The sequence below is a fragment of the Lethenteron reissneri genome, unplaced genomic scaffold, assembly GCF_015708825.2.
Source record: "Lethenteron reissneri isolate LAM-NWPU_2019-01 unplaced genomic scaffold, ASM1570882v1 scaffold_1639, whole genome shotgun sequence".
Classification (NCBI taxonomy): Eukaryota; Metazoa; Chordata; class Hyperoartia; order Petromyzontiformes; family Petromyzontidae; genus Lethenteron; species Lethenteron reissneri.
In genome coordinates this window covers 3,540,751-3,568,141 of record NW_026891376.1, presented here as the reverse complement: position 1 = coordinate 3,568,141, position 27,391 = coordinate 3,540,751, and the positions used below count along the sequence as shown (strand labels likewise).

Here is a 27,391-nt window from a genome sequence, read left to right as displayed (position 1 = left end):
TGGGTGAGTGAGTGGGTGTGTTAGTGAGTGAGTGACGCACAGCAATCAACGCCTACACAGCCGTCTGTGTCCCCCCCCCCCACCACCCCCCCACCAAGAGTGGTGGCGTCATCGTCGATAAACGATGATCTTAAGAGGCGTCATGAGAGGGAGAGAGGAGGAGGTGGAGGTGGTGGAGGAGGTGTAGGAGGGAGTGGAGGATGGAGGAGGTGGTGGAGGAGGTGGAGGAGGAGGAGGGAGTGGAGGTGGAGGAGGTGGAGGAGGAGGTGTAGGAGGGAGTGGAGGATGGAGGAGGTGGTGGAGGAGGTGGAGGAGGATGGAGGAGGTGGTGGTGGAGGAGGGAGTGGAGGAGGAGGTGTAGGAGGTGGTGGAGGAGGTGTAGGAGGGGAGAGGGGGGAAGGAGGAGGAGAAGGAGGTGGAGGAGGGAGTGGAGGAGGAGGTCATGGTCATTAGATGATGCGAGCTGGGCGTGCCTCCCCGGGGCGATGGTTTCGAGGTTCCCCGCGGCCCTGGAGGGCGGTGACCTCACGCCGCCGCTCGCCCATAAAAAGGCGACGACTCTCAAGCAGCCGCATCACTCCGTCTGACACCTCCAGGAGACCTCCAGGAGACCTCCAGGACACCTTCAGAACCACTCCAGGAGACCTTCAGGAGACCTCCAGAACCACTCCAGGAGACCTTCAGGAGACCTCCAGAACCACTCCAGGAGACCTTCAGGAGACCTCCAGAACCACTCCAGGAGACCTCCAGGACACCGCCGCTCCCCGCTGCATCCTCTCTCCGACTCCACAATGGCTCAGAGCGTCGTGCCCCTGGTCATCGCCTTGCTGGCCGGCTCGCTGGCTCTCAGCAACGCGAACGTGAGTCCTGGACCCCATGGGAGTGAGCCTTAGTCTGGCTCTGTGAGTCTCGGTGATTGACACTGAACCCTATGGGAGTGAGCCTTAGTCTGGCTCTGTGAGTCTCGGTGATTGACACTGAACCCTATGGGAGTGAGCCTTAGTCTGGCTCTGTGAGTCTCGGTGATTGACACTGAACCCTATGGGAGTGAGCCTTAGTCTGGCTCTGTGAGTCTTGGTCATTGACACTGAACCCTATGGGAGGGAGCCTTAGTCTGGCTCTGTGAGTCTCGGTGATTGACACTGAACCCTATGGGAGTGAGCCTTAGTCTGGCTCTGTGAGTCTCGGTGATTGACACTGAACCCTATGGGAGGGAGCCTTAGTCTGGCTCTGTGAGTCTCGGTGATTGACACTGAACCCTATGGGAGTGAGCCTTAGTCTGGCTCTGTGAGTCTCGGTCATTGACACTGAACCCTATGGGAGGGAGCCTTAGTCTGGCTCTGTGAGTCTCGGTGATTGACACTGAACCCTATGGGAGTGAGCCTTAGTCTGGCTCTGTGAGTCTCGGTGATTGACACTGAACTCTATGGGAGTGAGCCTTAGTCTGGCTCTGTGGGTCTCGGTGATTGATAATGAACCCTATGGGAGTGAGCCTTAGTCTGGCTCTGTGAGTCTCAGTGATTGACACTGAACCCTATGGGAGTGAGCCTTAGTCTGGCTCTGTGGGTCTCGGTGATTGACACTGAACCCTATGGGAGGGAGCCTTAGTCTGGCTCTGTGAGTCTCGGTGATTGACACTGAACCCCATGGGAGTGAGCCTTAGTCTGGCTCTCTGAGTCCTGGGAGAATGACACTGAACCCTATGGGAGTGTTTTTTTTTTCAAAATGTAAATATGGTTTGGGGGGGGGGCAGAGGTTTGTGACGGGGGGGGGGGGGGGTCAAAAATCGTCCAAAATCGCGTGACATGATTTATGGACGGCTCCTTACACAGATGAAGGTTTTTATGTTAATAGGTTGTGTTGACATGTGACGATACCGATGATGTTTTGAGTTAATCTCCCATCGTGTGCTAATTCTTTGCTTTGTTTACATTTTACAGGGAAGCGGATATAACAACGGTAAGAGTTTTACTCCTGTGATACAGACTACTCACACAGTAGAGACCCACAGACTACTCACACAGAGACCCCGAGACTCATCACACAGCAGAGACCCACAGACTACTCACACACAGAGACCCACAGACTACTCACACAGTAAAGACCCATAGACTACTTACACAGAGACCCACAGACTCACCACACAAAGACCCATAGACTCATCACACAGAGACCCACAGACTCATCACACAGATACCCATAGACTCATCACACAGAGACCCACAGACTCATCACACAGAGACTCACATACTCATCACACAGAGACCCATAGACTCATCACACAAAGACCCACAGACTCATCACACAGAGACCCACAAACTCATCACAGAGACCCGCTAACATCTCTACCTTTGTCCCCTGCAACGTTTGACCCACCCAGTATTCTGCCAGGGCAAGGCTGATGGGATGTACGCAGACACCTCAGACTCCCACTACTTCTACCACTGCTCCAATTCCCTGACGTACCACAAGCAATGTCCAGCCACCCTGGTGTTCAACACGGCAAGAAACAGATGTGACTGGGATGGTACGTATCGCACATTCACCCCATCAACTCACTCACCCACTCACACATTCACTCATTCACCCACCCACTCATTCACCCACCCACTCATTCACCCACTCACACATTCACTCATTCACCCACTCACTCACCCACTCACACATTCACCCATCCATTCATTCACCTACCCACTCGCACACTAATTCCCCCACTCATTCATTCATGTACCCACTCACTCACCCACTCAGTCATTCACCCACTCCCTCACTCATTCATCCACTAACTCACTCATTCACCCACTCACTGTTTCACCCACTCACTCATTCACCCACTCACTCATTCACCCACTCACTCACCCACTCACTCATTCACCCACTCACTCATTCATCCACTCACTCACTCATTCACCCACTCACTCATTCACCCGCTCACCCATTCACCCACCCATTCACCCACTCATCCACTCACTCACTCATTCACCCACTCATCCATTCACCCATTCACCCAACCATTCACGCAAACACACACACACACTCAGTCACCTATTCACCTGGCCAATCGTTCGCTTACCCACCCACTCACTCATTCGCCAACTCACTCATTCACCCACCCATTCATTCACTCACTAATTCTCCCATTCACACAACTCGTTCACCCACCCATAGACTACTCACACAGAGACCCACAGACTACTCACACAGTAGAGACCCACAGACTACTCACACAGTAGAGACCCACAGACTACTCACACAGTAGAGACCCACAGACTACTCACACAGTAGAGACCCACAGACTACTCACACAGTAGAGACCCACAGACTACTCACACAGTAGAGACCCACAGACTACTCACACAGTAGAGACCCACAGACTACTCACACAGTAGAGACCCACAGACTACTCACACACTGAGTCTGTGTCTGTGTCGTGTGTGCAGTTGCAGGCAACGTCGCAGCAGTCACCACCCAGGGAGCCAACAAGCCACGTAAGCCCTCAACTCGTGACGTCTCGTGACGTCACGTGTCGTCTCGTGACGTCACCACCCCCCCCACACTCCCCTCCATCTCCATTGCACGCCTTGACGATGGTGTCGTGGCCTCTGTAGAAGACGGGAGGGTGATGGAGGTGATGGTGGTGATGGAGGTGATGGAGGTGATGGTGGTGATGATGGTGGTGATGGAGGTGATGGTGGTGATGATGGTGGTGATGGGGGTGGTGATGGTGGTGATGGAGGTGATGGTGGTGATGGTGGTGATGATAGTGGTGATGGTGGTGATGGTGGTGATGGGGGTGCTGATGGAGGGGATGGTGGTGATGGTGGTGATGGCAGGTGATGATGATCATCATCATGCGGGCTACATGGCCCAGCCAATGCAGCCTTGCCTGCCGGAGGAGCTCACCGATGAGACTTTGTCCAGGTCTTTAGAGGATTTGTGAGCTCCTCACACAATCCAGCCTGGTTAAACCCAGAATTGATCGTAGGCAGGCCAGCCGAAATGTTTCTTACCGGCGAAGATGCTCCATTAGGGGGGTCCACGTAAGGGACACCGAAAGCACGAAGAACAACCCAGAGCCCAGGCCTACTGATGGTATCATAGGCCTTGACCAGGTCAAAAAAGCAGAGATGTAGGTCTTGTTGGAATTCCCTACACATCTGCTGTAGCAAACGGACAGAAAATATGGCATCTGTGCAGGACCGCCCTTTCCTGAAACTGCATTGGGGCTCCGCAAGCCTCTTCTCAGTGTGCCTGGCAAGGCGATGTTGAATAATCTTTGCCAGAACCTTTTCCGGCACACTGAGGAGTGAGATGCCCCTGTAGTTGTTACAGTCTGTGCGGTTTCCCTTTTTAAAGAGGGGGACCACCAGGGCATCCTTCCAGTCCTGCAGAACCCATCCAGTGGTCCAGACTGTTGTTATGATGTCATGTAGGGCAGTCTGTGCACAAACGCCACCCTCCCTCAGCATTTCATTTGGGAGATCATCTCTGCCCGGTGCCTTTCTTGGTCTCAGACTCTGGATCGCCTTCAGAACTTCCTCAACAGATGGCACCTCAGCCAGCCACTCACAGGGGGTGACTTCTTCCAATATTTGAGGCACCGCAGCCTCGGCAGGGTCATCCCCACTTTGTCCCACGATGTTTTCCATGTGGAGGGATTTCTTCTCCCCCAGGACCTCACAGAAATGCTCAGCAAATCTGCAAACCTGTTCCTGGGGGTCGGAGATTGGATCACCGTTTTTTCCCCTAATGATGGTAATAGGTGTGGCGCTGCAGGTTACTTTTTTGATGGAGTTAAATAGTGATTTGTGATCGCGGGCCACTGAGGCAGACTCCATCTCCTCAGCAACCCGCAACCACCACCCATCCTTACAGCGCCTTACGGCTCTCCGAACTTCCGAGCGAAGGCTGCGGTAAACCTCCTCATTCTCTGACGTGGGATGCTGTAGGCGATGAGAGTGGGCCTGTCGCTTTTTCTCAATTAACCTGAACACCTCCTCTGTCAGCCAGGGTTTCTGGGGAGATCTGGACCGCGTACCCAAAGCAGCCATTGCAGCTGCCTGAGTCACAGTCCTAAACCTCACCCATTTACCGTCAAAATCTGGAGTGGGGGACGATGCCAACCCCAGCCGCAAGCGATGATGAAATTCTCGCTTGCAACTTTCATCAGCTCGCTGAGACCAGGCCACCTTAGGTTTGAATGGGGTCCTGGGTGTACACCCACCACCGGAGTGGAAGAAAGGCAGGCGCATCTTACAAATGACTAGTCGATGGTCAGAGGGTAGATCAGCTCCACGGTAGGTCCTGGTGTCAAGGACATGGGCCCGCATCCGCTGTTCCGTCACTATGTAGTCCAGCAGATGTTCTTGTTTGGACCCGGTATGCATCCATGATGTTGTGTGGATGCGCCGATGCCGGAAGAGCGTGTTGGTAATTACAAGCCCATGGGCTGCACAAAAATCTATCAGCCTCCTACCGTTATTATTGAGCTGATCTGGCCCATGCTTTCCAATCACTCCAGACCAGGTGCCAGCATCGTGACCAACTCGGGCATTGAAGTCACCCAACTAGATGACTCTATCCGTGGGGCCATTTTAGCCAGCACCTGTGACAGGAGATCATAGAAGGCATCTGACTCATCGGCCTTGCCTGCATCCCTCCACGGATGTTCGTCTTTGATGGGAAGGCGAGCCCAAAGTAGCCTGGGGCTTACAACTTCACACACCTAACCGCCACGCTCCCACACCCTTTTAATGTTTTGTTCAGAAGAAGAGCCACTCCCTGTTGTTTGGCAGTCTCCTGCCCCGAGTAGAGGACTGTCCACCCCTCATCGTGGCAGGAGCCAGAGCCGGTCCACCGGACCTCCTGAATACCACAGAGATTCAGGCGGTACTGGTCCAGCTCCCGACAGAAGAGTAGCAGCCTCTCCTCCGCAGTGAGCGTTCGAAAATTCCACGTGGCCATCCGTAGTGGCTTTTTATTGTTTCTGGAGGAGCCCCGAGGGTAAAGATTCAGTCTCCTGGCTCCGCCAAATGGGGTTTGGCCAGGAGACACCTGTCCACCCGGGGCCTCCGGCACAAGCTTGTTAATTACATTTTTCAGTCGGAGTTTAGCCCCCATTTAGCCGCTGTGGTGGTCACAGATGCCATGAGGGGAAAGGCCAATCGGAATTGGCCCTCCCCCCCTCAGCACTGTACACGACAACGTTGCCCATCCAGCACCACGAGGAGGTAGGGGGTTGTTTTACACAGACTCATCACTCAGAGACCCACAGACTCATCACACGGAGACCCATAGACTTATCACCAAGAGACCCATATACTCATCACACAGAGCCCCTCAGACTCATCACACAGAGACCCACAGACTCATCACACAGAGACCCACAGACTCATCACACAGAGAACCGCTAACAGCTCCACCTTTGTCTCCTGCAGTGCTGAACTCGGTATTCTGCCAGGGCAAGGCCGATGGGCTGTACGCAAACCCCTTAAACTCCCACACCTTCTACCAATGCTCCAATTCCCTGACGTACCTCAAGCAATGTCCATCCACCCTGGTGTTCAACCCGGCCATCAGCGTGTGCGACTGGCCTGGTACGTATGGCACATTCACCCCATCCAATCACTCACCCATTCGCTCATTCACCCACTCGTTCACCCACCCATAGACTCACACAGTAGAGACCCACAGACTACTCACACAGTAGAGACCCACAGACTACTCACACAGTAGAGACCCACAGACTACTCACACAGTAGAGACCCACAGACTACTCACACACAGTAGAGACCCACAGACTACTCACACAGCAGAGACCCACAGACTACTCACACAGTAGAGACCCACAGACTACTCACACAGTAGAGACCCACAGACTACTCACACAGAGACCCACAGACTACTCACACAGTAGAGACCCACAGACTACTCACACACAGAGACCCACAGACTACTCACACAGAGAGACCCACAGACTACTCACACAGTAGAGACCCACAGACTACTCACACAGAGACCCACAGACTACTCACACAGAGACCCACAGACTACTCACACAGTAGAGACCCACAGACTACTCACACAGTAGAGACCCACAGACTACTCACACAGCAGAGACCCACAGACTACTCACACAGTAGAGACCCACAGACTACTCACACAGTAGAGACCCACAGACTACTCACACAGAGACCCACAGACTACTCACACAGTAGAGACGCCACAGACTACTCACACAGAGACCCACAGACTACACACAGTAGAGACCCACAGACTACTCACACACAGAGACCCACAGACTACTCACACAGAGACCCACAGACTACTCACACAGTAGAGACCCACAGACTACTCACACAGAGAGGACCCACAGACTACTCACACATGCTAGAGGACCACAGACTACTCACACAGTAGAGACCCACGAGACCTACTCACACAGTAGAGACCCACAGGACCCTACTCACACAGCTAGAGACCCACAGACTACTCCACAACAGAGGACCCACAGACTACTCACACAGGGAGGACCCACAGGACTACACACACAGTAGACCCACAGGACTACTCCACACAGTAGAGACCCACAGACTCACTCACCACAGAGACCCACGACTACTCCACACAGCAGAGACCCACAGACTACTCACACAGCAGAGCCCCACAGACTACTCACACACAGTAGAGCCACACAGACTACTCACACAGCTAGAGACCCACAGACTACTCACCAACAGTAGACCCACAGACTACTCACACAGTAGAGACCCACAGACTACTCACACAGTAGAGACCCACACAGACTACTCACACACAGAGACCCATAGACTACTCACACAGCAGAGACCCCACAGACTACTCACACCGTAGAGACCCACAGGACTACTCCACACAGTAGAGACCCACAGACTACTCACACACAGAGACCCACAGACTACTCACACAGTAGAGACCCACAGACTACTCACACACAGAGACCCACAGACTACTCACACAGAGACCCACAGATACTCCACACAGAGACCCACAGACTACTCACACAGTAGAGACCCACAGACTACTCACACAGTAGAGACCCACAGACTACTCACACAGTAGAGACCCACAGACTACACACACAGAGACCCACAGACTACTCACACAGTAGAGACCCACAGACTACTCACACAGTAGAGACCCACAGACTACTCACACAGTAGAGACCCACAGACTACTCACACACAGAGACCCACAGACTACTCACACAGTAGAGACCCACAGACTACTCACACAGTAGAGACCCACAGACTACACACACAGAGACCCAAGACTACTCACACAGTAGAGACCCACAGACTACTCACACACAGTAGAGACCCACAGACTACTCACACAGTAGAGACCCACAGACTACTCACACAGTAGAGACCCACAGACTACTCAACACAGAGACCCACAGACTACTCACACAGTAGAGACCCACAGACTACTCACACAGTAGAGACCCACAGACTACTCACACACAGAGACCCACAGACTACTCACACAAGAGACCCACCAGACTACTCACACACAGGACCCACAGACTACTCACACACAGAGGACCCCACAGACTACTAACACACAGAGGACCCACAGACTACTCACACAGTAGGACCCACAGACTACTCACACAGTAGAGACCACCGACTACTCACACACAGAGACCCCAGACACTCACAGCGTAGAGACCCCACAGACTACTCACACAGTAGACCCACAGACTACTCACACAGTAGAGACCCACAGACTACTCCACACCAGTAGAGACCCACAGGACTACTCACACACAGAGACCCACAGACTACTCACACAGCAGAGACCCAAGACTACTCACACACAGAGACCCACAGACTACTCACACACAGTAGGACCCACAGACTACTCACACAGTAGAGACCCACAGACTACTCACACAGTAGAGACCCACAGACTACTCACACAGTAGAGACCCACAGACTACTCACACAGTAGAGACCCACAGACTACTCACACACAGAGACCCACAGACTACTCACACAGTAGAGACCCACAGACTACTCACACAGTAGAGACCCACAGACTACTCACACAGTAGAGACCCACAGACTACTCACACAGTAGAGACCCACAGACTACTCACACAGAGACCCACAGACTACTCACACAGTAGAGACCCACAGACTACTCACACAGTAGAGACCCACAGACTACTCACACAGAGACCCACAGACTACTCACACAGTAGAGACCCACAGACTACTCACACAGTAGAGACCCACAGACTACTCACACAGAGACCCACAGACTACTCACACAGTAGAGACCCACAGACTACTCACACAGTAGAGACCCACAGACTACTCACACAGTAGAGACCCACAGACTACTCACACAGAGACCCACAGACTACTCACACAGAGACCCACAGACTACTCACACAGCAGAGACCCACAGACTACACACACAGAGACCCACAGACTACTCACACAGCAGAGACCCACAGACTACTCACACAGTAGAGACCCACAGACTACTCACAACAGTAGAGACCCACAGACTACTCACACAGTAGAGACCCACAGACTACTCACACAGTAGAGACCCACAGACTACTCCACACAGTAGACCCACAGACTACTCACACAGTAGAGACCCACAGACTACTCACACAGTAGAGACCCACAGGACTACTCACACACAGAGACCCACAGACTACTCACACAGTAGAGACCCACAGACTACTCACACAGCAGAGACCCACAGATACTCACACAGTAGAGACCCACAGACTCTCACACACAGAGACCCACAGACTACCTCACACAGTAGAGACCCACAGACTACTCACACAGTAGAGACCCCACAGACTACTCACACACAGAGACCACAGACTACTCACACAGTAGTAGGACCCACAGACTACTCACACACAGAGACCCACAGACTACTCACACAGTAGAACCCACAGACTACTCACACAGTAGAGACCAAGACTACTCACACAGTAGAGACCCACAGGACTACTCACACACAGAGACCCACAGACTACTCACACAGTAGAGACCCACAGACTACTCACACAGTAGAAACCCACCAGACTACTCACACAGTAGACCCACAGACTACTCACACAGTTAGAGACCCACAGACTACCACACAGTAGAACCCACAGACTACTCACACAGTAAGACCCACAGACTACTCACACAGCAGAGACCCACAGACTACTCACACAGTAGAGACCCACAGACTACTCACACAGAGACCCACAGACTACTCACACAGAGACCCACGACTACTCACACAGTAGAAGACCACAGACTACTCACACACCGAGACCCACAGACTACTCACATCAGTCTACAGAGACCCACAGACTACTACACATGGATACTCACACACAGACCCACAGACTACTCACCAGCAGAGACCCACAGACTACTCACACAGTAGAGACCCACAGACTACTCACACAGAGACCCACAGACTACTCACACAGTAGAGACCCACAGACTACTCACACAGTAGAGACCCACAGACTACTCACACAGAGACCACAGACTACTCACACAGAACCCACAGACTACTCACACAGTAGAGACCCACAGACTACTCACACAGTAGAGACCCACAGACTACTCACACAGAGACCCACAGACTACTCACACAGAGACCACAAGACTACTCACACAGTAGAGACCCACAGACTACTCACACACAGAGACCCACAGACTACTCACACAAGAGACCCACAGACTACTCACACAGCAGAGACCCACAGACTACTCACACAGAGACCCACAGACTACTCACACAGCAGACCACAGACTACTCACACAGTAGAGACCCACAGACTACTCACACAGTAGAGACCCACAGACTACTCACACAGTAGAGACCCACAGACTACTCACACAGTAGAGACCCACAGACTACTCACACAGTAGAGACCCACAGACTACTCACACAGTAGAGACCCACAGACTACTCACACAGAGACCCACAGACTACTCACACAGAGACCCACAGACTACTCACACACAGAGACCCACAGACTACTCACACAGTAGAGACCCACAGACTACTCACACAGAGACCCACAGACTACTCACACAGTAGAGACCCACAGACTACTCACACAGAGACCCACAGACTACTCACACAGTAGAGACCCACAGACTACTCACACAGTAGAGACCCACAGACTACTCACCACAGAACCCACAGACTACTCACACAGTAGAGACCCACAGACTACTCACAGCAGAGACCCACAGACTACTCACACAGTAGAGACCCACAGACTACTCACACAGTAGAGACCCACAGACTACTCACACAGAGACCCACAGACTACTCACACAGTAGAGACCCACAGACTACTCACACACAGAGACCCACAGACTACTTCACACACAGAGACCAACAGACTATCCACACACAGAGACCCACAGACTACTCACACAGTAGAGACCCACAGACTACTCACACAGTAGAGACCCACAGACTACTCACACAGTAGAAACCCCAGACTACTCACACAGCAGAGACCCACAGAATACTCACACACAGAGACCCACAGGACTACTCACACAGTAGAGACCCACAGACTACTCACACACAGAGACCCACAGAATACTTCACACAGTAGTGGACCCACAGACTACTCACACACAGAGACCCACGACTACTCACAGCAGTAGAGACCCACAGACTACTCACACAGCAGAGACCCACAGACTACTCACACAGTAGAGACCCACAGACTACTCACACAGTAGAGACCACAGACTACTCACACACAGAGACCCACAGAACTACTCACACAGTAGAGACCCACAGACTACTCACCACAGTAGAGGACCACAGACTACTCACACAGTAGAGACCCACAGACTACTCACACAGTAGAGACCCACAGACTACTCACACAGCAGAGACCCACAGACTACTCACACAGTAGAGACCCACAGACTACTCACACAGTAGAGGACCCACAGACTACTCACACAGCAGAGACCCACAGACTACTCACACAGTAGAGACCCACAGGAACTACTCACCACAGTAGAGACCCACAGACTACTCACACACAGAGACCCACAGGACTACTCACACAGTAGAGACCCACAGGACTACTCACACACAGGAGACCCACAGACTACTCACACAGTAGAGACCCACAGACTACTCACACAGTAGAGACCCACAGACTACTCACACAGTAGAGACCCACAGACTACTCACACACAGAGACCCACAGACTACTCACACAGTAGAGACCCACAGACCTACTCACACACAGAGACCCACAGACTACTCACACACAGAGACCCACAGACTACTCACACAGTAGAGACCCACAGACTACTCACACACAGAGACCCACAGACTACTCACACACGTAGAGACCACAGACTACTCCCACAGTAGACCCACAGACTACTCACACACAGAGACCCACAGACTACTCACACAGTAGAGACCCACAGACTACTCACACAGTAGAGACCCACAGACTACTCACACACAGAGACCCACAGACTACTCACACAGTAGAGACCCACAGACTACTCACACACAGAGACCCACAGACTACTCACACACAGAGACCCACAGACTACTCACACAGTAGAGACCCACAGACTACTCACACACAGAGACCCACAGACTACTCACACACAGAGACCCACAGACTACTCACACACAGAGACCCACAGACTACTCACACAGTAGAGACCCACAGACTACTCACACAGTAGAGACCCACAGACTACTCACACAGTAGAGGCCCACAGACTACTCACACACAGAGACCCACAGACTACTCACACAGTAGAGACCCACAGACTACTCACACACAGAGACCCACAGACTACTCACACACAGAGACCCACAGACTACTCACACAGTAGAGACCCACAGACTACTCACACACAGAGACCCACAGACTACTCACACACAGAGACCCACAGACTACTCACACACAGAGACCCACAGACTACTCACACAGTAGAGACCCACAGACTACTCACACAGTAGAGACCCACAGACTACTCACACAGTAGAAACCCACAGACTACTCACACAGTAGAGACCCACAGACTACTCACACAGTAGAGACCCACAGACTACTCACACACAGAGACCCACAGACTACTCACATAGAGACCCACAGACTACTCACACAGTAGAGACCCACAGACTACTCACACACAGAGACCCACAGACTACTCACACAGAGACCCACAGACTACTCACACACAGAGACCCACAGACTACTCACACAGCAGAGACCCACAGACTACACACACAGAGACCCACAGACTACTCACACAGTAGAGACCCACAGACTACTCACACAGTAGAGACCCACAGACTACTCACACAGTAGAGACCCACAGACTACTCAGACACAGAGACCCACAGACTACTCACAAGCAGAGACCCACAGACTACTCAAGCCACAGACTACTCACCCGAGACCCACAGACTACTCACACAGTAGAGACCCACAGACTACTCACACACAGAGACCCACAGACTACTCACACAGTAGAGACCCACAGACTACTCACACACAGAGACCCACAGACTACTCACAGCAGTAGAGACCCACAGACTACTCACACAGCACAGACCCACAGACTACTCACACAGTAGAGACCCACAGACTACTCACACAGCAGAGACCCACAGACTACTCACATAGTAGAGACCCACAGACTACTCACACAGTAGAGACCCACAGACTACTCACACACAGAGACCCACAGACTACTCACAGCAGTAGAGACCCACAGACTACTCACAGCAGTAGAGACCCACAGACTACTCACACCGCAGAGACCCACAGACTACTCACACAGTAGAGACCCACAGACTACTCACACAGTAGAGACCCACAGACTACTCACACACAGAGACCCACAGACTACTCACACACAGAGACCCACAGACTACTCACACACAGAGACCCACAGACTACTCACACAGCAGAGACCCACAGACTACTCACACAGTAGAGACCCACAGACTACTCACACACAGAGACCCACAGACTACTCACACACAGAGACCCACAGACTACTCACACAGTAGAGACCCACAGACTACTCACACAGTAGAGACCCACAGACTACTCACACACACAGAGACCCACAGACTACTCACACAGTAGAGACCCACAGACTACTCACACACAGCAGAGACCCACAGACTACTCACACAGCAGAGACCCACAGACTACTCACACAGTAGAGACCCACAGACTACTCACACAGAGACCCACAGACTACTCACACAGTAGAGACCCACAGACTACTCACACAGTAGAGACCCACAGACTACTCACACACAGAGACCCACAGACTACTCACACAGTAGAGACCCACAGACTACTCACACAGTAGAGACCCACATACTACTCACACAGTAGAGACCCACAGACTACTCACACAGTAGAGACCCACAGACTACTCACACAGTAGAGACCCACAGACTACTCACACAGTAGAGACCCACAGACTACTCACACAGTAGAGACCCACAGACTACTCACACACAGAGACCCACAGACTACTCACACAGCAGAGACCCACAGACTACTCACACACAGAGACCCACAGACTACTCACACAGTAGAGACCCACAGACTACTCACACACAGAGACCCACAGACTACTCACACAGTAGAGACCCACAGACTACTCACACACAGAGACCCACAGACTACTCACAGCAGTAGAGACCCACAGACTACTCACACAGCAGAGACCCACAGACTACTCACACAGTAGAGACCCACAGACTACTCACACAGCAGAGACCCACAGACTACTCACACAGTAGAGACCCACAGACTACTCACACAGTAGAGACCCACAGACTACTCACACACAGAGACCCACAGACTACTCACAGCAGTAGAGACCCACAGACTACTCACAGCAGTAGAGACCCACAGACTACTCACACAGCAGAGACCCACAGACTACTCACACAGTAGAAGACCCACAGACTACTCACACAGTAGAGACCCACAGACTACTCACACACAGAGACCCACAGACTACTCACACACAGAGACCCACAGACTACTCACACACAGAGACCCACAGACTACTCACACAGCAGAGACCCACAGACTACTCACACAGTAGAGACCCACAGACTACTCACACACAGAGACCCACAGACTACTCACACACAGAGACCCACAGACTACTCACACAGTAGAGACCCACAGACTACTCACACAGTAGAGACCCACAGACTACTCACACACACAGAGACCCACATACTACTCACACAGTAGAGACCCACAGACTACTCACACACACAGAGACCCACAGACTACTCACACAGTAGAGACCCACAGACTACTCACACACAGCAGAGACCCACAGACTACTCACACAGTAGAGACCCACAAACTACTCACACAGTAGAGACCCACAGACTACTCACACAGCAGAGACCCACAGACTACTCGCACAGTAGAGACCCACAGACTACTCACATAGAGACCCACAGACTACTCACACAGTAGAGATCCACAGACTACTCGCACAGTAGAGACCCACAGACTACTCACATAGAGACCCACAGACTACTCACACAGTAGAGACCCACAGACTACTCACAGTAGAGACCCACAGACTACTCACACAGTAGAGACCCACAGACTACTCACACAGTAGAGACCCACAGACTACTCACACAGTAGAGACCCACAGACTACTCACACAGCAGAGACCCACAGACTACTCACACAGCAGAGACCCATAGACTACTCACACAGTAGAAACCCACAGACTACACACACAGTAGAGACCCACAGACTACTCACACAGAGACCCACAGACTACTCACACAGTAGAGACCCACAGACTACTCACACAGTAGAGACCCACAGACTACTCACACTGTAGACACCCACAGACCACTCACACAGTAGAGACCCACAGACTACTCACACAGCAGAGACCCACAGACTACTCACACAGTAGAGACCCACAGACTACTCACACAGTAGAGACCCACAGACTACTCACACAGTAGAGACCCACAGACTACTCACACAGTAGAGACCCACAGACTACTCACACACAGTAGAGACCCACAGACTACTCACACAGTAGAGACCCACAGACTACTCACACAGCAGAGACCCACAGACTACTCACACAGTAGAGACCCACAGACTACTCACACACAGAGACCCACAGACTACTCACACAGTAGAGACCCACAGACTACTCACACAGTAGAGACCCACAGACTACTCACACACAGAGACCCACAGACTACTCACACAGTAGAGACCCACAGACTACTCACACACAGAGACCCACAGACTACTCACACAGCAGAGACCCACATACTACTCACACAGTAGAGACCCACAGACTACTCACACAGCAGAGACCCACAGACTACTCACACACAGAGACCCACAGACTACTCACACAGCAGAGACCCACAGACTACTCACACAGTAGAGACCCACAGACTACTCACACAGTAGAGACCCACAGACTACTCACACACAGAGACCCACAGACTACTCACACAGTAGAGACCCACAGACTACTCACACACAGAGACCCACAGACTACTCACAGCAGTAGAGACCCACAGACTACTCACACAGTAGAGACCCACAGACTACTCACACACAGAGACCCACAGACTACTCACAGCAGTAGAGACCCACAGACTACTCACACAGTAGAGACCCACAGACTACTCACACACAGAGACCCACAGACTACTCACACAGTAGAGACCCACAGACTACTCACACAGCAGAGACCCATAGACTACTCACACAGAGAGACCCACAGACTACTCACACACAGAGACCCACAGACTACTCACACAGTAGAGACCCACAGACTACTCACACACAGAGACCCACAGACTACTCACACACACAGAGACCCACAGACTACTCACACAGTAGAGACCCACAGACTACTCACACAGCAGAGACCCACAGACTACTCACACAGTAGAGACCCACAGACTACTCACACAGTAGAGACCCACAGACTACTCACACAGCAGAGACCCACAGACTACTCACACAGTAGAGACCCACAGACTACTCACACACAGAGACCCACAGACTACTCACACAGTAGAGACCCACAGACTACTCACACAGCAGAGACCCATAGACTACTCACACAGAGAGACCCACAGACTACTCACACACAGAGACCCACAGACTACTCACACAGTAGAGACCCACAGACTACTCACATAGAGACCCACAGACTACTCACATAGAGACCCACAGACTACTCACACAGTAGAGATCCACAGACTACTCGCACAGTAGAGACCCACAGACTACTCACATAGAGACCCACAGACTACTCGCACAGTAGAGACCCACAGACTACTCACACAGTAGAGACCCACAGACTACTCACACAGCAGAGACCCATAGACTACTCACACAGCAGAGACCCACAGACTACTCACACAGCAGAGACCCACAGACTACTCACACAGCAGAGACCCATAGACTACTCACACAGTAGAGACCCACAGACTACTCACACAGTAGAGACCCACAGACTACTCACACTGTAGACACCCACAGACCACTCACACAGCAGAGACCCACAGACTACTCACACAGTAGAGACCCACAGACTACTCACACAGTAGAGACCCACAGACTACTCACACAGTAGAGACCCACAGACTACTCACACACAGTAGAGACCCACAGACTACTCACACAGTAGAGACCCACAGACTACTCACACAGTAGAGACCCACAGACTACTCACACAGTAGAGACCCACAGACTACTCACACACTGAGTCTGTGTCTGGTGTGCAGTTCCACATGACGACGCAACAGCAATCACCCAGGGAGCAACCAAACAAGGTAAGACCTCAAATCGTGCAATCTCGTGTCGTCTCGTGTCAACTCGAGGCTACACGGGGCACCTTTGTCTGTGTGTCTATAGACACTGCCGCTGCTACTCACAGCCCTTGCCCCTGCAGCCCTGCTAGAGGCTACACGGGCACCTTTGTCTGTGTGTCTATAGACACTGCTGCTAACAGCACTTGCCCCTTCAGCCCTGCTAGAGGCTACACGGGCCACCTTTGCCTGTGTGTCTATAGGTGCTGCTACTAACAGCACTTGCCCCTACAGCCCTGCTAGAGGCTACACGGGCCACCTTTGCCTGTGTGTCTATAGGACCTGGTCAGCCACTTGCCCTCTGCTAAGAGGCTACACGGGTCACCTTTGCCTGTCGTGCGCAGCGTACGTGGTGGACTTCTGCAAGGCGAAGGTGGACGGGATGTTCGCGGACCCAGGGAACTCGAACGCCTTCTACCACTGCTCCAACCACTACACCTACTACAAGCTCTGCCAGCAAGGCCTGGTGTTCAACCAGCGGCTCGGGGCTTGCGTGTGGCCATACCAAGGTTGGTCGGCTGTCTGTGCTGTGTGCTTGTGTGTGGGTGGGTCTGTGTGTGTGGGTCTGTGTGTGATTGTGTGTGTGGGTCTGTGTGTGTGGGTCTGTGTGTGATTGTGTGTGTGGGTCTGTGCGTGTGTCTGTGTGTGATTGTGTGTGTGGGTCTGTGCGTGTGTGTCTGTGTGTGATTGTGTGTGTGGGTCTGTGCGTGTGTGTCTGTGTGTGATTGTGTGTGTGGGTCTGTGTGTGTGGGTCTGTGTGTGATTGTGTGTGTGGGTCTGTGCGTGTGTCTGTGTGTGATTGTGTGTGTGGGTCTGTGCGTGTGTGTCTGTGTGTGATTGTGTGTGTGGGTCTGTGCGTGTGTCTGTGTGTGATTGTGTGTGTGGGTCTGTGCGTGTGTCTGTGTGTGATTGTGTGTGTGGGTCTGTGCGTGTGTGTCTGTGTGTGATTGTGTGTGTGGGTCTGTGCGTGTGTGTCTGTGTGTGATTGTGTGTGTGGGTCTGTGCGTGTGTGTCTGTGTGTGATTGTGTGTGTGGGTCTGTGCGTGTGTGTCTGTGTGTGATTGTGTGTGTGGGTCTGTGCGTGTGTGTCTGTGTGTGATTGTGTGTGTGGGTCTGTGCGTGTGTGTCTGTGTGTGATTGTGTGTGTGGGTCTGTGCGTGTGTGTCTGTGTGTGATTGTGTGTGTGGGTCTGTGCGTGTGTGTCTGTGTGTGATTGTGTGTGTGGGTCTGTGCGCGTGTGTCTGTGTGTGATTGTGTGTGTGGGTCTGTGTGTGTGGGTCTGTGTGTGATTGTGTGTGTGGGTCTGTGCGTGTGTCTGTGTGTGATTGTGTGTGTGGGTCTGTGCGTGTGTGTCTGTGTGTGATTGTGTGTGTGGGTCTGTGCGTGTGTCTGTGTGTGATTGTGTGTGTGGGTCTGTGCGTGTGTGTCTGTGTGTGATTGTGTGTGTGGGTCTGTGCGTGTGTGTCTGTGTGTGATTGTGTGTGTGGGTCTGTGCGTGTGTGTCTGTGTGTGATTGTGTGTGTGGGTCTGTGCGTGTGTGTCTGTGTGTGATTGTGTGTGTGGGTCTGTGTGTGTGTGTCTGTGTGTGATTGTGTGTGTGGGTCTGTGCGTGTGTGTCTGTGTGTGATTGTGTGTGTGGGTCTGTGCGTGTGTGTCTGTGTGTGATTGTGTGTGTGGGTCTGTGCGCGTGTGTCTGTGTGTGATTGTGTGTGTGGGTCTGTGCGTGTGTGTCTGTGTGTGATTGTGTGTGTGGGTCTGTGCGTGTGTCTGTGTGTGATTGTGTGTGGGTGTGTCTGTGTGTGGGTGTCTGTGGGTGTCCGTGTGTGTCTGTGTGTGTGGGTCTGTGTGTGTCTGTATGTGTGTGTGTCTGTGTATGTGTCTGTATGTGTGTGTGTGGGTCTGTGTGGGTCTGTGTATGTGTGTCTGTGTATGTGTCTGTATGTGTGTATGTGTCTGTGTGTGTGTCTGTCCGTGTGTCTGTGTGTGTCTGTGTATCTGTATGTGTGTGTGTCTGTGTGTGTGTCGGTGGTGGTGGTGGTGGAGGTGGTGGTGGTACTGGTGGTGGTGGTACTGGTGGTGGTGGTGCTAGTGATGGTGGTACTGGTGCTAGTGGTGCTAGTGGTGGTGGTGGTACTGGTGGTACTGGTGGTGCTAGTGGTGCTAGTGGTGGTGGAGGTGGTAGTGCTGGTGGTGGCGGTGGGGTAAACCCGTGCCACCTTTGCCTCTCTCTGTGTGCCCGCAGGAGTCTAGGTTGGAGTCACGGGACCTCCAGGAAATGAAGACGTCTCCTGCAATGTCACCATCACCACCACATCACCATCAATTCACTACCATCACCATAATCACCACCACCACCATCATCATCACCACATCACTACCATCACCATAATCATCATGACTACCATCACCACCACTATCACTACCATCACCACCACTCTCACTACCATCACCACCACTCTCACTACCATCACCACCACTATCACTACCATCACCACCACTATCACTACCATCACCACCACATCACTACCACCACTATCACTACCATCACCACCACTCTCACTACCATCACCACCACTATCACTACCATCACCACCACTATCACTACCATCACCACCACTCTCACTACCATCACCACCACTCTCACTACCATCACCACCACATCACTACCATCACCACCACTATCACTACCATCACCACCACATCACTACCGTCACCACCACTCTCACTACCATCACCACCACTATCACTACCATCACCACCACATCACTATCATCACCACCACTATCACTACCATCACCATGATCATCATAGGGGTTGATGTTGCTACTCACTACTAACAGCACTTACCCCTACAGCCTGCTAGAGGCTACACGGGGGACCTTTGTCTTTGTCTCTATAGGCACTGCTACTCGCTACTATCAGCACTTGACCCTGCAGCCTGCTAGAGGCTACACGGGGGAGCTTTCTCTTTGGGGGTTATACTTTTTGGGCAATGTGATTGGTTGGTATTCCGAATAAAGTTGATCGGTGTTCTGCACGGTGACTACGCGTCCACGACTTTGTGTGTGTGAGTAGTCTGTGTGTGTGTGAGTAGTCTGTGTGTGTGTGTGAGTAGTCTGTGTGTGTGTGTGTAGTCTGTGGGTCTCTGTGTGAGTAGTCTGTGGGGCTCTGTGTGTGTGTGTGAGTAGTCTGTGTGTGTGTAGTCTGTGGGTCTCTGTGTGAGTAGTCTGTGGGGCTCTGTGTGTGTGTGTGAGTAGTCTGTGAGTCTCTGTGTGTGTGTGTGAGTAGTCTATGGGTCTCTGTGTGTGTGTGTGAGTAGTCTGTGTGTCTCTCTGTGTGTGTGTGAGTAGTCTGTGGGTCTCTGTGTGTGTGTGTGAGTAGTCTGTGAGTCTCTGTGTGTGTGTGTGAGTAGTCTATGGGTCTCTGTGTGTGTGTGAGTAGTCTGTGTGTCTCTCTGTGTGTGTGAGTAGTCTGTGGGTCTCTGTGTGTGTATGTGAGTAGTCTGTGAGTCTCTGTGTGTGTGTGTGAGTAGTCTATGGGTCTCTGTGTGTGTGTGTGTGTGAGTAGTCTGTGGGTCTCTGTGTGTGTGAGTAGGCTGTGGGGCTGTGTGTGTGTGAGTAGTCTGTGGGTCTCTACTGTGTGAGTAGTCTGTGGATCTCTCTGTGTGTGTGAGTAGTCTGTGTGTGTAGTCTGTGTGTGTGTGAGTAGTCTGTGTGTGTGTGAGTAGTCTGTGTGTGTGTGAGTAGTCTGTGTGTGTGTGAGTAGTCTGTGTGTGTGTGAGTAGTCTGTGTGTGTGTGAGTAGTCTGTGTGTGTGTGAGTAGTCTGTGTGTGTGAGTAGTCTGTGTGTGTGAGTAGTCTGTGTGTGTGTGAGTAGTCTGTGTGTGTGTGAGTAGTCTGTGTGTGTGTGAGTAGTCTGTGTGTGTGTGAGTAGTCTGTGTGTGTGTGAGTAGTGTGTGTGTGTGTGAGTAGTGTGTGTGTGTGTGTGAGTAGTGTGTGTGTGTGTGTGAGTAGTCTGTGTGTGTGTGAGTAGTCTGTGTGTGTGTGAGTAGTCTGTGTGTGTAGTCTGTGTGTGTGAGTAGTCTGTGGGTCTCTGTGTGTGAGTAGTCTGTGGGTCTCTGTGTGAGTAGTCTGTGGGTCTCTGGTGTGTGTGAGTAGTCTGTGGGTCTCTACTGTGTGAGTAGTCTGTGGGTCTCTATTGTGTGAGTAGTCTGTGGGTCTCTACTGTGTGAGTAGTCTGTGGGTCTCTGTGTGTGAGTAGTCTGTGGGTCTCTGTGTGTGAGTAGTCTGTGGGTCTCTGCTGTGTGAGTAGTCTGTGGGTCTCTACTGTGTGAGTAGTCTGTGGGTCTCTACTGTGTGAGTAGTCTGTGGATCTCTGTGTGTGTGAGTAGTCTGTGGGTCTCTGTGTGTGAGTAGTCTGTGGGTCTCTGTGTGAGTAGTCTGTGGGTCTCTACTGTGTGAGTAGTCTGTGGGTCTCTACTGTGTGAGTAGTCTGTGGGTCTCTGCTGTGTGAATAGTCTGTGGGTCTCTGTGTGTGAGTAGTCTGTGGGTCTCTGTGTGTGAGTAGTCTGTGGGTCTCTGTGTGAGTAGTTTGTGGGTCTCTACTGTGTGAGTAGTCTGTGGGTCTCTACTGTGTGAGTAGTCTGTGGGTCTCTGTTGTGTGAGTAGTCTGTGGGTCTCTACTGTGTGAGTAGTCTGTGGGTCTCTACTGTGTGAGTAGTCTGTGGGTCTCTGCTGTGTGAATAGTCTGTGGGTCTCTACTGTGTGAGTAGTCTGTGGGTCTCTACTGTGTGAGTAGTCTGTGGATCTCTGTGTGTGTGAGTAGTCTGTGGGTCTCTGTGTGAGAAGTCTGTGGGTCTCTCGTGTGTGTGTGAGTAGTCTGTGGGTCTCTGTGTGAGTAGTCTGTGTGTGTGTGAGTAGTCTGTGGGTCTCTACTGTGTGAGTAGTCTGTGGGTCTCTACTGTGTGAGTAGTCTGTGGGTCTCTGTGTGAGTAGTCTGTGGGTCTCTGTGTGAGTAGTCTGTGGGTCTCTACTGTGTGAGTAGTCTGTGGGTCTCTACTGTGTGAGTAGTCTGTGGGTCTCTACTGTGTGAGTAGTCTGTGGGTCTCTACTGTGTGAGTAGTCTGTGGGTCTCTGCTGTGTGAGTAGTCTGTGGGTCTCTACTGTGTGAGTAGTCTGTGGGTCTCTACTGTGTGAGTAGTCTGTGGGTCTCTACTGTGTGAGTAGTCTGTGGGTCTCTACTGTGTGAGTAGTCTGTGGGTCTCTACTGTGTGAGTAGTCTGTGGGTCTCTACTGTGTGAGTAGTCTGTGGGTCTCTACTGTGTGAGTAGTCTGTGGGTCTCTACTGTGTGAGTAGTCTGTGGGTCTCTGTGTGAGTAGTCTGTGGGTCTCTACTGTGTGAGTAGTCTGTGGGTCTCTGTGTGAGTAGTCTGTGGGTCTCTGTGTGAGTAGTCTGTGGGTCTCTGTGTGAGTAGTCAGTGGGTCTCTGTGTGAGAAGTCTATGGGTCTCTCCGTGTGTGTGAGTAGTCTGTGGGTCTCTGTGTGAGTAGTCTGTGTGTGTGTGAGTAGTCTGTGGGTCTCTGTGTGAGTAGTCTGTGTGTGTGTGAGTAGTCTGTGGGTCTCTACTGTGTGAGTAGTCTGTGGGTCTCTACTGTGTGAGTAGTCTGTGGATCTCTCTGTGTGTGTGAGTAGTCTGTGTGTGTGTGAGTAGTCTGTGTGTGTGTGAGTAGTCTGTGTGTGTGTGTGAGTAGTCTGTGTGTGTGTGAGTAGTCTGTGTGTGTAGTCTGTGTGTGTAGTCTGTGGGTCTCTGTGTGAGTAGTCTGTGGGTCTCTGTGTGAGTAGTCTGTGGGTCTCTGTGTGAGTAGTCTGTGGGTCTCTGTGTGAGTAGTCTGTGGGTCTCTGTGTGAGTAGTCTGTGGGTCTCTACTGTGTGAGTAGTCTATGGGTCTGTGTGTGTGTGAGTAGTCTATGGGGTTCTGTGTGTGTGTGAGTAGTCTGTGGGTCTCTGTGTGAGTAGTCTGTGGGTCTCTGTGTGAGTAGTCTGTGGGTCTCTGGTGTGTGTGAGTAGTCTGTGGGTCTCTACTGTGTGAGTAGTCTGTGGGTCTCTACTGTGTGAGTAGTCTGTGGGTCTCTACTGTGTGAGTAGTCTGTGGGTCTCTACTGTGTGAGTAGTCTGTGGGTCTCTACTGTGTGAGTAGTCTGTGGGTCTCTACTGTGTGAGGAGTCTGTGGGTCTCTGTGTGTGTGAGTAGTCTGTGGGTCTCTGTGTGTGAGTAGTCTGTGGGTTTCTACTGTGTGAGTAGTCTGTGGGTCTCTGTGTGTGTGAGTAGTCTGTGGGTCTCTGTGTGTGTGTGAGTAGTCTGTGGGTCTCTGTGTGTGTGTGAATAGTCTGTGGGTCTCTGTGTGAGTAGTCTGTGGGTCTCTACTGTGTGAGTAGTCTGTGGGTCTCTACTGTGTGAGTAGTCTGTGGGTCTCTGTGTGAGTAGTCTGTGGGTCTCTGTGTGAGTAATCTGTGGGGCTCTGTGTGTGAGTAGGCTGTGGGTCTCTGTGTGTGAGTAGTCTGTGGGTCTCTGTGTGTGAGTAGTCTGTGGGTCTCTGTGTGTGTGTGAGTAGGCTGTGGGGCTGTGTGTGTGTGTGAGTAGTCTGTGGGTCTCTGTGTGTGTGAGTAGTCTGTGGGTCTACTGTGTGAGTAGTCTGTGGGTCTCTGTGTGTGAGTAGTCTGTGGGTCTCTGTGTGAGTAGTCTGTGGGTCTCTACTGTGAGTAGTCTATGGGTCTCTGCTGTGTGAGTAGTCTGTGGGTCTCTGTGTGTGAGTAGTCTGTGGGTCTCTACTGTGTGAGGAGTCTGTGGGTCTCTACTGTGTGAGTAGTCTGTGGGTCTCTGTGTGTGAGTAGTCTGTGGGTCTCTGTGTGTGAGTAGTCTGTGGGTTTCTACTGTGTGAGTAGTCTGTGGGTTTCTACTGTGTGAGTAGTCTGTGGGTCTCTGTGTGTGTGTGAGTAGTCTGTGGGTCTCTCTGTGTGTGTGAGTAGTCTGTGGGTCTCTGTGTGCGTGAGTAGTCTGTGGGTCTCCCATACCTGGGCAGTGTGCTCATGACCGGCTCCGGTTTAACAGCAGAGGTCTCACTCCGAATCAGTCGAGCGGCAATATCTTTTCATTGGTTGCGTAACGCTGTGTGGAAGCTACCTGGTCTGTCGCTACGCACGAAGCTTCAGGTCTTTTTGGCCACAGCCATTCCCTCCCTTCTCTACGCTTGCGAAACGTAGACCCCCCCCCTAATGGAGCATCTGCGCCGGTTAGAAACATTTAGGCTGGCCTGCCTACGATCCATTCTGGGTTTAACCCGCAGGCTGGATTGTGTGAGGAGCTCGCAAATCCTTGAAAGATCTGGACAAAGTCCCATCGGTGAGCTCCTCCGGCAGGCAAGGCTGCGTTAGCTGGGTCATGTAGCCCGCATGCCCAGCCACCGCATGCCCCCCACCATTGACTCCACCCCCATCAGAGCGTAAATAAAACAAACTAATTGGGCAACATCTGCTTGGTTCTTTCGGTAAAGTCACGTAGAAGGGAAGTAATAAAATAATAAAAATAAAACATAATAAAATAATAATAAAACATAATAAAATAATCTTCTTAGTTCTTTCGGTAAAGTCACGTAGAAGGGAAGTAATAAAATAATAAAAATAAAACATAATAAATTATATTATTTAATTTTATTATTGTATTATGTTTTATTTTTATTATTTTATTACTTCCCTTCCACGTGACTTTACCGAAAGAACCAAGAAGATGAATCCCTGCAGTCACAAAAGCTTTAAATCGAAATTGAATTGGGCAACGTCGTTTTCGAGCCCCGCGCTTTTATTCGAACGCCGGATTGGCCGTCACCTTTACAGCCACGACAACAACAATAACAACAACAACGTCGCTTGCGGGCATCCGCTACACCACCGGCAGGGGCTACGCTACCTGGGGGAGCTTTGTCTTTGCCTGTGTTGTCCGAAAATCTTCCGTGCGTCGCATCGCGAGATGTTGACAACCTCGCCTGGTACGCAGGAGGTCGTGGGTTCGATCCCAGACACTGAGAGATGTTGACTACCTCGCCTGGTGCGCAGGAGGTCGTGGGTTCAATCCCAGACACTGAGAGATGTTGACTACCTCGCCTGGTACGCAGGAGGTCGTGGGTTCAATCCCAGACACTGAGAGATGTTGACCACCTCGCCTGGTACGCAGGAGGTCGTGGGTTCAATCCCAGACACTGAGAGATGTTGACTACCTCGCCTGGTACGCAGGAGGTCGTGGGTTCGATCCCGACCCTGACGACGCCTGCTTCTACGTGACCCCCTGCTGCAGGAGTAGGCGTGGTCACGTGACCTCCTGCTGTAGGAGTAGGCGGGGCCACGTGACCCCCTGCTGCAGGAGTAGGCGGGGCCACGTGACCTCCTGCTGTAGCAGGAGGCGGGGTCACGTGACCTCCTGCTGCAGGAGGAGGCGGGGCTACGTGACCTCCTGCTGCAGGAGGGGTCACGTGACCTCCTGTTGCAGGAGGACGCGGGGCCACGTGACCTCCTGCTGTAGCAGGAGGCGGGGTCACGTGACCTCCTGTTGCAGGAGGAGGCGGGGCCACGTGACCTCCTGCTGTAGCAGGAGGCGGGGTCACGTGACCTCCTGCTGCAGGAGTAGGCGGGGCTACGTGAACTTCCTGCTGTAGCAGGCGGTGACTGCGGCCTGCTTGCTGCTGTAGCAGGAGGCGTGGTCACGTGACCCTCTGCTGCAGGAGTAGGGGTGGTCACGTGACCTCCTGCTGCAGGAGGAGGCGGGGCTACGTGACCTCCTGCTGCAGGAGGGGTCACGTGACCCTCTGTTGCAGGAGGAGGCGGGGCTACGTGACCTCCTGCTGCAGGAGGGGTCACGTGACCCTCTGCTGCAGGAGGAGGCGGGGCTACGTGACCTCCTGCTGCAGGAGGGGTCACGTGACCCTCTGTTGCAGGAGTAGGCGGGGCTACGTGAACTTCCTGCTGTAGCAGGAGTAGGCGTGGTCACGTGACCTCCTGCTGCAGGAGTAGGCGGGGCTACATGAACTTCCTGCTGTAGCAGGAGGCGGGGCCACGTGACCTCCTGCTGTAGCAGGAGGCGGGGTCACGTGACCTCCTGCTGCAGGAGTAGGCGGGGCTACGTGAACTTCCTGCTGTAGCAGGAGGTGACTGCGGCCTGCTTGCTGCTGTAGCAGGAGGCGTGGTCACGTGACCCTCTGCTGCAGGAGTAGGGGTGGTCACGTGACCCTACTGCTGCAGGAGGAGGCGGGGCTACGTGACCCTCCTGCTGCAGGAGGGGTCACGTGAACCCTCTGTTGCAGGAGGAGGCGGGGCTACGTGACCTCCTGCTGCAGGAGGGGGTCACGTGACCCTCTGCTGCCGGAGGAGGCGGGGCTAACGTGACCTCCTGCTGCAGGAG

At 52.4% G+C, this 27,391-nt stretch overlaps 1 protein-coding gene across 1 annotated transcript; it reads left to right on the top strand.

The window, feature by feature from the left end:
• Positions 1-583: 583 nt before the first annotated feature.
• Positions 584-20,983, top strand: LOC133363016 (chondroitin proteoglycan 2-like). Its single transcript, XM_061582028.1, has 9 exons — positions 584-612; positions 723-860; positions 1,941-1,959; positions 2,381-2,527; positions 3,441-3,488; positions 6,438-6,596; positions 17,863-17,910; positions 18,291-18,455; positions 20,189-20,983. Exons 2-9 carry the CDS (start codon positions 792-794, stop codon positions 20,194-20,196), a joined length of 663 nt encoding a protein of 220 aa, XP_061438012.1. The 5' UTR covers positions 584-612; positions 723-791; the 3' UTR covers positions 20,197-20,983.
• Positions 20,984-27,391: the final 6,408 nt, after the last annotated feature.

Coding starts and splice junctions, on each gene's coding strand:
- LOC133363016 (XM_061582028.1), top strand. CDS start 792: ATGGCTCAGAGCGTCGTGCCCCTGGTCATCGCCTTGCTGGCCGGCTCG. Junction 2,528..3,440: donor AAACAGATGTGACTGGGATG/GTACGTATCGCA, acceptor TCGTGTGTGCAG/TTGCAGGCAACGTCGCAGCA. Junction 6,597..17,862: donor CAGCGTGTGCGACTGGCCTG/GTACGTATGGCA, acceptor TCTGGTGTGCAG/TTCCACATGACGACGCAACA.